The sequence below is a fragment of the Humulus lupulus genome, chromosome 5, assembly GCF_963169125.1.
Source record: "Humulus lupulus chromosome 5, drHumLupu1.1, whole genome shotgun sequence".
Lineage (NCBI taxonomy): Eukaryota > Viridiplantae > Streptophyta > Magnoliopsida > Rosales > Cannabaceae > Humulus > Humulus lupulus.
This window is the reverse complement of record NC_084797.1, coordinates 24,842,592-24,853,422: the sequence shown is the minus strand read 5'-3', so window position 1 is coordinate 24,853,422 and position 10,831 is coordinate 24,842,592. Positions and strand designations below refer to the sequence as shown.

At 41.0% G+C, this 10,831-nt stretch overlaps 2 protein-coding genes across 2 annotated transcripts; one reads left to right on the top strand and one right to left on the bottom strand.

Annotated features, from left to right (window-relative positions):
• Positions 1–4,827: 4,827 nt before the first annotated feature.
• LOC133778971 (late embryogenesis abundant protein At1g64065-like) lies at positions 4,828–5,460 on the bottom strand. The gene has a single exon (XM_062218979.1). It carries the CDS (start codon positions 5,458–5,460, stop codon positions 4,828–4,830), a length of 633 nt encoding a protein of 210 aa, XP_062074963.1.
• A 2,288-nt stretch (positions 5,461–7,748) lies between these two features.
• On the top strand, positions 7,749–9,622 carry LOC133778970 (uncharacterized). Its single transcript, XM_062218978.1, has 5 exons — positions 7,749–7,827; positions 7,931–8,434; positions 8,818–9,335; positions 9,424–9,553; positions 9,602–9,622. Exons 1-5 carry the CDS (start codon positions 7,753–7,755, stop codon positions 9,620–9,622), a joined length of 1,248 nt encoding a protein of 415 aa, XP_062074962.1. The 5' UTR covers positions 7,749–7,752.
• The last annotated feature ends 1,209 nt before the right edge of the window (positions 9,623–10,831 follow it).

The following is a 10,831-nucleotide window of genomic DNA, read 5'->3' as shown; positions in this document are numbered from 1 at the left end:
CCTTACATACTGATTAGACCACACTTATGTGTCAGGTTTAGGAATTAATCATAAATGTTACAGAGTTGATATGACCAATGGTAAGGTCACGTGATGACCTCCCTACCAACTTCCAGGTGCCTTCTCCTATAAATATGGGGACCCTGGGAGTTGATAGGGGTTGGAAAAAATAGTCTCTGAAGAGCCATATACTTTGTAAACAAAATACCCAGAATACATCAATAATATTGACTAGTGGAGTAGAAGGATTTTAACCTTTGAACCACTTAAAAACGTATCTTGAGTCACATAGTTCATTCTCTAAGATTTCATATCTGTGACGGTTCTATTTTCAGCACTAATCCCTTTCTCTTCTTCTCTTAATTACCTGTTGGCGAAGAACTGCGTCAACAGTTTGGTGCTTTCATTGAGAGCAAGTTCGATTAGTGCTACCACAAACATCCAACTATGGTGACCACTCGATCCAGGCATGGCAACGAAACAGAACAACATGATGGGCAGGAGGCCCACCATGTTGCCATCCCTGATGAGCAAATTCCTGAAGTCCAGCAGAGGCCAGGAAAGCAGCCGGCGGGCCAGGACGACACTGGTAGCCCAACACCCCGACCACCTAATCCGAACCCGTGTTATTATACTGCGGTGGAGATGGAGAATGCTCAACTGAGGAGCCAGTTAGCAACAGCCGGTCGGCAAATCCAGGATATTCTGGCCCGACTACCCCCTCTCACAACCAACGTTAACGTTGGAGAGAGGCAAGGTGAAGCTCCTAAGTCTCGCCGGAGTAATCGGTCCAGACATAGTCGTTCAGATAGGCCTCATGCAGCCAACTCTGCCCCTTCATCACACCATCAAGGGGCAAACTTCAGGGAAATGCCTGGGGTCAGACAATAGGAATACAGTCGTTCGGTGAGGACGTCAACCCCTAGCTCTCAACCTTCCTCGAGGGTGCCCAGGAGAGCTCGAGGAAACTCCCGAAGGAAATCCGGGGCGGGCGGGCCAGCAGCGCCAGCCCGTCCCAGAAGACCGTCCTGCACCTCGTCCAGCTCGCCCTGCGCAGGACCAGCAAGCTGGCAGGGCCGAAAGGCCCCCGCCAAATTTGATCCATCCGGACGGAACTAGGATCGCCTCCCCAGTCAGGCATCCTCCTTCTCCAATCAGATACCCATCTCCTCAGCCCTTTCGGGACATCCCAGCCTACGGGAATAGTAGGAGAGACCCGCCGTCGGCTGGGCCTTCCTGGCACAGCAGGGTGCCAGGGGAAGGATCAGATCGTAACCGTCAAAGACGCACTCCAAGCCTATCCAGCAGGAGCCACTGGACCGGCAGTCGCCGGAGTGATCTCTCGGGGGGAGACCTGCGTCAGTGACTGAGTTCGGCACAAAGTCACCAGACTACGCAGGGAGGCGACCTCCGAGATCACCTCAACTCTCACAGAGACGATCGAACCGAAGATGGTAGGCAGGCCCGCTCGGCAGGAGTCCGATCCGAAGTACGTAACGGAGGGAACGCCCCAAATAACCTATCTAAAGATAGGAGGGGCAACAACCCACCTAATGTGTACAATGGGTCCGGAGCTGTGGAACAGCCCCGGAATAACCCAGGATCTCAGGACAAAACCCTTGAGCGCCTAACTCAGATGGAGGAGCTGATGAGAAAGCTCCTAACAGAAAAAGAAAAAGACGAGTATGACTCTGGCGACGAAATGGAACTCTTCGCCCCCAATATAGCAGCGACGGCCTACCCATCTGGTTTCCGTATGCCCCATTTGTCAAAGTTCAACGGGGACGGGGACCCGTCGGATCATTTGGGGATGTTCAACACCCTAATGATGGCTCATAACATTGGCCCGGAGCTGCGTTGCTTGATCTTTCCTTCCACACTGATCGGACCTGCCAGGCAGTGGTTCAAGCAAAGTAAAAGACAGTCAATCAGTTCCTGGAAGACTTTTTCAGCTGACTTCAAAAGGGCATTCCGTGCCTCCCAGGCCGCCCGAATCCAAGCAGACTCCCTAGCTAACGTAAGACAGCAGCCCGGTGAGACGCTAAAAGCCTACTTGAGCAGATTTGCGAATGTCGCTGCTAGAGCCCGGGACGCTGACGATAGCTCTAAGCTCATGGCCATGAGAACCGGAATCCTGGTCGGAGGAGACCTGTGGAAAGATATTCAGAGGAAGGGGGTCGGCTCGGTTAACGAATTCCTTAATAGAGCCCAAGAATGGATAAACTTAGAAGAAGCTGAAGCTTCAGCCACGGGGACCAGCCAGGTTCCCGAGAAGCCCGCTGGGGCAGGGATGGAGATCGCGGTGGCAATCCCCGGCGACGCGCAGAACAACCAGCCTGAGTACCTGATTTTGTTGTTACCCGATTTTTCATATCCCAACTGATTGAGAAAATATCTCAATCTGTGGCAGAGACTCTGATGGTAGGTCTCATTCTATAAATACAGAGTATCAGTCCCCAAGCTCACTGCTCATTCTGACTTTCAGTAACTCCATCTAAAAGAGTTAATGAGAGCTTGGAAGCCCGAGTACTCGTTCTAATTATTTTCGTTTTCTTTTGTAGATCTAAAGCTAGATCGATGTTATCAATTGCAATGGCTGGAGGTATACAATATTCGATCCTCTTTTTGTATATGTTCATTATATATATTAATTCTGCCTACATGTATATAGGATTGTTCACATGCATACATTTCATTTAATCTAACAGTTATCATGTATTGGTTATGGTTGATTTAATTTTTAATTTTTTTTGTTTTACACGATCACTAATGTAATCATGATTTTTGTATTATTATTGTCATTTTTAAAAAATAGTTATATATTTATATATAAAGAAGTCATTTTAGAAAAACTAAAAACGGCTTGTGTAAAATTTTGATGACAAACTGATTAGTGAACATATAAATAACAACTTATTAAATAATGAAAGAAAATACAATTTTGGTCCCTGTTGTGTTAGCTAAATACCATATTTCACCTTCTACTTTAGAAAAATTCACTGATATCCTTTCTTTTATAATGTCTACTAAAATTAACTTTTTACTTCATTTTGGTCAAAAAAATAATTTTCAATGAGACATTTTTACCTGGTTTTTATTATAATTCACAAAATTTTAGTTATTTTACATAATATTATAATTTACACATTTTTTTATTATTTTACTTTTTGTTCCAAATAATAAAATATAATATAATAAATTAAATGTGAAAAGGTTGATTTTTAATGAAATATTTTTACCTTTGTTTTATTAAAATGTTATGTTTTCAACTCACATAATTTTTTAATCATAATTAATTTATCAAAGACAAAGCAGTTGGATAAACTAAAGCCCTATCAAAATGACCATATATTCATTCTAATATACAATTGCGAATGAATGCTATATTATTAATTAAATGTATAATCTGGCCTGTCAGAAGATTTTCTGGAATAAATAATTGAATAAATGAATTGTTACGTAGTTGTATCTAAAGACCATGACTGTTAGGATATATAAATACAAAGGATAATTTGTTTTTACACTGTTTCATTTTAAGCTGCAGGATTTTTAGTATATTTTCACATGTGAATAATTTTTTGTGCGAATTTTTTTATGTCCGTATATATTGTAGCTATTTAGAGTATTCTGTATATTTTCAGAAATTTTTAAATAATTTACAGTACCAAAAAATAGATTCAAAGATTTTATTTTCCCCAATATATATCTCATTACCATAATTAGACTCTCTAATTAGAGATATATCTTACTTACTGGGGCCTATATGAAATTTTATTTTTATTTAAGAAAAGACAATGTATTTTAGTAGTTGATTGATTTGTAGTTATCTATTTCTGATCTAATTTAAATTTTATATATTAATTAAAATAAAAAATAAATAAAAAAAATGATTTTTTTCTTTCCCTTCCACCAAAACATGTAGATGAGAAAATATGCTTCCTTTCTTTCATTCATCTTTTCTTCCCCTAATATTTTTTCTTTACTTCTTATTTTCTATTCACTCTGCAAACATAGGCTAGACTATAGGAGGAGATTACGGAAAGTGCCTTCCTTTTGAATTCCGACCCTGACGTGTATGCGTAAAGAAAAGTATATGTCATATGTTTCCTCTTTTCTCCGTTGCAAAATCCACACAGAAATCATTCCTAAATTGAGAAATACCTTCATTTTTTAATAATATTATTTTTGTCACTATATAAGATAAGGGTTATTGACATGAATATTTTTGAATTTGTCGCAAATTAGCAAAATAGGCAATATGAATTATTTTTTAAAATTTTAATTACAATAACATTCAACTCCAAATATAAATTAATATACATGACTTTTTTTTTTCTTTTTATAAAAATGAGAACTTCATTAGCTAGGCATTAACCTGAATAAATGTATACATATATCACTTTTTAAGGGGTATAAAATTTCAAAAATTATACTGCAAAATTTGCAATAAAATTATCAAAATTGTTTCTTACAAAGTTAAAATATAAAACTGATGGTAACTATTTTTTAAATTCAAGTATATACTTGAATGTCAAGAAAATATTCAACGACTATTTCTCCAATCTCCATAAAATTAAAAATCACAAACACCCTGATAAAAAAAATAAAAAATTCTCAAACGAATTGAAAGATATGAATAGTTAAGATGCTTTAATTATATTTGAATCAATAGTTAAAAATTACACACCCCGAGGAAATATATAATAAAAAAGAGAACACATACAATTTCTATATTTGTTTAACGACGAACACAAGTACCATTGCTGAAACCATTCATTGACTGATCAGTCAAACAGAAAACCTATGAATAATATAGATTCATAGTTTCTATTTGCAATTTATATCTTGAACAACTTTTTTATTCAAATTAATATTGATGGTGCAATTCATCTCAAAAGATCTTTTCATCTTGATCAATTTCATCAAGTGAACTGTCCCACTCAGCTTGCCATTACCAGTCAAAGTCAAAGCTCCGGATTTAACATCATCAACAAAAATCGAATTGGTGGTTCTCATTTCAGCTGTGAATTGAACCTTCTTAGTTGACCGAGGTTTGACGTTTCCTTCCTCTACCATTGCGTCACCATCGACCAGTGAAACACGAGTTCCCCTGTAGAAGAAGCCAACTGAGGTCTTTTCGAATTCAAATTCGGCGAAGTTGTTGTTCTTTATTCCTATTTCAGTTTCGAATTTCATATCAATGGCGTTTGAGCTACTCACACTGAGCTCATCAATGGTGATTGATCGAATTCGAAACTTGGGACTATGGACATGGAAGACTGTCGTTGTAAACACCAAAATCACAATGGTTAGGAGCAAGACGATTACTGCGACGTAGCATAATCGTTTCATACTTCTCTTGTGGTGCAGCTCCTTGGAATCGGACACCTCGGCCTCCACCGAGGAGGCTGTTTCGACGTCGTTTTGAGGATGAACTTGTTCAACATTATCCCTTGACATATTTGCATGGACGATTGCTTTAGAATAAATCTCTCTTTTGCGTATAGCAATATATACAAACACTAAAAGGCTTTATAGTTTAATAGTTTATGTTGAGAATGAGAAGATTTTGAGTTTCTTCCTTCTGGTAAAGAAAGAATGTGGTTTATAATTTTGCCACAGATGGAGATTTAGCTATATTTATAGCCAAATGGGACTCTGAACGTACGCGTAGATATAATACAAGGGAAATTTGACTTTTTATGCTTAATAGTGTAGTGTAATACAAAATAATACTAAGCATTTTTAACATTACAAAATAATGCCAAAATTTTTGCTAGTACCCAAAATACCCCTGTCACAATTCTCCCCAATCCCAGTTTTGATTCTCCCTCTCTCTCTCAAACTCTCGGTCACAAACTCCCAACCCCCCGACCATTGAACTACCCAGATCTCCCCATCGGTTTCTCAAGCTTTCTCAAGCTTTCTCTCTCTCTCTCAAGCTTTCTCTCTCAAACTCTCGGTTCGAGTCCCCGTCGCGGCCCCCATCGAAGCCGCGCTGCCCCCCGTCGAGCCCCCGTCACAGCCCCCGTCGAAACCCCGCGCCTCCGTCTTGCCTCTCGCCGTCTGTCATCCAAAACCCACGGTTCAAGTTTCTCCATACCCAAAACAAAGGTAAGCTTATTGTTTGTGTTTGTGTGTATGTGTATGGATTAGTGTGGAATTGTTTGTGTATGGATTAGTGTGGGATTGTTTGTGTGTATGGATTAATCTGGTTTGTTTTGGGTATGGAATAGTGTGGGTATGTTTTAGTGAAGCCTGGGATTTTTGTGGGTCTGTAAGGTTGCTCGATGGGAGGTTCGATGCATGCTCGATGGGGGTTCGATGCATGCTCGATGGGGGTTCGATAGGTTAAGACGTTAAGGGTTCCAAGTTTAGGTTCGATGCTCGATGGGGGTTCGATGCATGCTCGATGGGGGTTCGATAGGTTAAGCCGTTAAGGGTTCCAAGTTTAGGTTCGATGCTCGATGGGGGGGGGTTCGATGCATGCTCGATGGGGGTTCGATAGGTTAAGCCGTTAAGGGTTCCAAGTTTAGGTTCGATGCTCGATGGGGGATCGATGCATGCTCGATGGGTTGTGTATTTGTTGGGTTTGATTCATGCTCGATGGGGTTCGATGCATGCTCGATGGGTTTGGTATTTGTTGGGTTCGATGCTTGTCGATGTTGGTTCGATAGGATAGGCCTTAGGGGTTCGATGGGGTAGGCCCATTATGGGTTCCGGGTTTAAAACTAAGAAATTAGATGCATGCTCGATGGGGGTTCGATGCATGCTCGATGGATTGGGTCTTATGTTGGGTTCGATGGTGGTTCGATGCATGCTCTAGGGGTTCGATAGGGGGTTCGATGGGTACTCGGGTTGGGGTTCGATGGGTGTTTGAGATGGGTTCGATGGTTGCATGTATGTTTATTTATGGATTTTTCATGCGACTTTATTTAACTGTATTATTGTTATCTTTATTTTTTGCAGATGCCGAAGTATCTTTTACCCTTGACAGATCACTTTCCTGGACGAGTCACATATAGGGGCAATGGTTACTTTAAAACAATCAAGGACAAGTTTGAGGAGCTCGGGTTGATAGAAAGGGTGAAGGAATCCCCATTCAAACAATTTTTCATGGTTGAGAAATTGGACTTCTCTGCATCTCTCATGCATCAATTAATGTTGCGCAAGATCCAGTGCTTCAAAGAGGATGATTTGCATTTACATTTGGGATCTAGACCCTGCAGATTTGGTAGAGGCGAGTTTGCTTTGGTTACGGGGTTGAACTTTAGTTCCGGGCCATCTGAGACTGATTTGAAGAAACACTTGACTAGTGACCGCTTAATCAAGGAGTACTTTAATGATGAAGAAACAGTGAAGTTAATGCATTTGGAGGCTGCTTTAAAAAACTGCACTGTAGTTGAAGATGCCTACAAGTTGGGCCTATGTTTCTTTGTTGAGGGGGTTTTACTTGCACGAGAGGGCAAGTTAAATGTCTGGATAGATTCGCTGAAGATGGTGGAGGACACTGAGTACTTCTTTACTTACCCATGGGGGAAGGTGTCTTTTAACAAGCTTATGGATTCATGTAAGAAAGACATGCATCATCAGAAAAGGAACTATGAGAAGAAAAAGGAAGTTAAGGGGAAACAGAAAGAAACAAAATACAGTTTGTATGGTTATGTCCCTGCATTGCAGTATTGGGCATATGAAGCCATCCAGTAGTTTGCACGTGAGTATGGTATTAACCATGGAAATCAGTTTCCGAGGATGCTTAGTTGGTCGAGCAATAAGGAGCGTCCTATTTCGAAGGCCGACCTTGCACCGATGTTCAAGAAGACGAGTGTAAGTTCTGCTATATTATGTCAAAATAGAGTATTCTTTGGTGGTTTCAAACTGACTTAATGCTTTGTATTTGATGCAATTGATTGTGTTGTCCATGTTGAAGCCCCGGCCTTCGGAGATAGATTATTATAGCGCTCTGACGGAGGGTGATGCTCCCTTGTATCCCGGGTTGGGCCAAGAAGAAGAGGTAGAAACTCCCACTGATTTTGAGAAGGTGGCGGAGATAGCTGCTGAGGTTGCGAAGGCAGCAAATATTTTTGTTGATGGCCCTGATGATGAGGATACCCCAGTCCCCATCGACCCCACACCCTTGGCCCCAGCCCCATCGGTACACCCCAGTCCTGATCAACCTGATTTACGGGAGGTGTTGGAGAGGTTGGAGCGAGTCGAGAGTCGTCAGGATACCATCCTAGAGAACCAGGCGGTCATCATGGATGCTGTCAATAAGATCTTGACATTCGTACAAGATCTTCCAAATGATTCTGATTCTGATTCCGACTCACTTGACCTCCCAGATGATTTTGTCTCACATGACATAGGCACTCCTCCCCCGATAGTACTCACAGCAAATCCTGAGACCCCAAGTGTTGCTATTATAATGTTGCTGGTGTAGAGTTTCAATTGGCCAAGAGGAAAAGACGCAAACCTAAGAAATTTGAAGACTACACCGACCCAACCAGAAAGAAAGCTCGTTTGGATGCGATTGATGACGTGCCATTAGTCCTCGACCCTCTAAAGAAGCCACTTGCTACACAGTACAGAACGGTCGACAAGTGGTTGCTTGGAGATATTCCGAACAAGACGAAGAGGGATGTCCAATCTGGTGTGTATGGTCCGAGTTGGTTTCTGACGATGAAGACACCACAGTTTTGGATTGATGATGGGGTAAGTAATTTTATTAAATTTATTAATATTTGTTATCTGGTATAAGCAGTGGGTTCAATAGGGGTTTCGATAGGCTGATTAATTACTTTCCAATCATTTTTGCAGCATATTGATGCGGCCATGCATATGCTACGTAGGCGTCGACAGTTCTATCCCGGGGCGTATCGGCAAGATGGTGTTGTGATGAATATTATGTTCTCACAAGTGGTACCGGCCCGTTATGATGCATATCAGAATGCCAAGGAAGCGGATAAGAAAAGGTTTTTGTGGGATTCAGATGTGATATCAATGATTACGGGAATTGACAATCAATTTCTGGCATCGTGGAAGGGAGTAGACACTGTATATTGGTGCCAGAACTACCTTCAAGCGCATTGGTTTGCAGTTGAAGCCTCCATTTCTACTTGGACTCTGAATGTTTATGATTCGGACGTGACCGTGATAAGTGATAAACAACTGCAATCTTTTATGAAGTCATGGTCTACTTTGTTCCCATCGTTGTTATTACAGTCACAACTTTTCAAGGACGACCCTCGGTTGACGATTCCACCTGGAGCTAAAAGATGCAAAGAGTTCAATGTGCACCGCATGCCAGTTGATTCAGTACCCCAAACCAAAGTCAGGTAAACAAAAGTCTAGTTTTTATTCAAGTTTTTTAAATTAAATTCCATGTTGATTTTGTTACTAATGCAATTTATGTTTTGGTTACAGTGGAGATTGTGGTGTGTACGCCATCAAGCACATCGAACACTTATTGGGTAGGCTACCACTTGACACGATTTGCAATGACAACATGGAGTTGTTCAGAAACAAATGGACAGTTGACTTATGGTATCAGAATGTTAGACATTGAACATTCTCATGTTATATTTATTTGCTTAAAATGTAGATTTTTAAGAAATTTTTTTGAGTCGAGTATCTTTTTATTAACGACAATTAACAACCAAAATTCATTAACGACAATAAAAAAAGAAAACGAAAAATAACCTTCAACTTCAAGTTTAAATAAAATACAACAAAAAATAAACTCAAAGCCGAGCTTTGCATGAGGATTTGTTGTGGCCACGACCACCACATCTACTACACTTACGCATTGTAACTGGTTTTTCCCCGCCAGATGGCCAACGATTTGTCCTTGGTCTTCCTAGCTTTGGTTTTTTTGGGCGACCAACTTGTTGTTTCTCTATGGGTACACCAACTACCATATTCTTAATGTCATCTGGAAGTATCCAGTCATCCTCGTTCCCAGTTGGGTAAATGGTTTCTTTGTACGAATTCCTCCATGACTCAATGGTGTAAAACGGTGAACACAAAGAGTAAAGGTTCACTCCACGCTCTATAGCTGCTGCAGCTGCATGGGGACAAGGTGTGCCTATGAGCTGGAATACCCCACATGAGCATGATTTCGTCATCAAATTCACCTCAGCATCGCTGTCTGCACCAGTTACATGAAACTCGAATTGACCAAGGGCATAGACATTCATGAACCTTCCTTTGTCAGCATTGTTCGATACATCTGCCTCCATCAGGGTGGATAATTTGGTGGTAGTCTTCTCTGTCACACTACATCGTTCAGAAAACCAAGACTGTAGTGTGAACCGAATGAATTCTAAAAAAATTGTAACTGGAAAGGTTCTTGCATCCTTGGTCTTGTTTTTGAAGCTTTCAGCGTAGTTGCTAGTCATTATATTGTATCGTTTTCCAGGAAAGAAAGGACGAGACCACTTATCGAAACCAATTCCCTCCAAATAGGCAGCTATAGGAGGATCCATTCGCTTAATATTTTCATAATGCTTTAGAAATTCCGTCTTCTTCCATGCATAGGCTGCTGCCCACATCTCACTGTGACAGTGATCAGTCTTGAACTTGGCTTTCACATTCATACTGATGTGATGGTAGCATGTGCCGTGGTAGGCATCAGGAAAGACAACCTCTAGAGCATGAATAATACTCGCATGCCTATCTGACACGAAAGCCAAGTCATCAACGTCCCCAATGGCTTCCTTCAACTTCGTCATGAAATATTTCCACGAGTTGTGGTTCTCACTATCCACCAACCCGAAGGCAATTGGATATAAATGACTATTCGCATCCAAAGCAACGGCACATAGCATGTGGC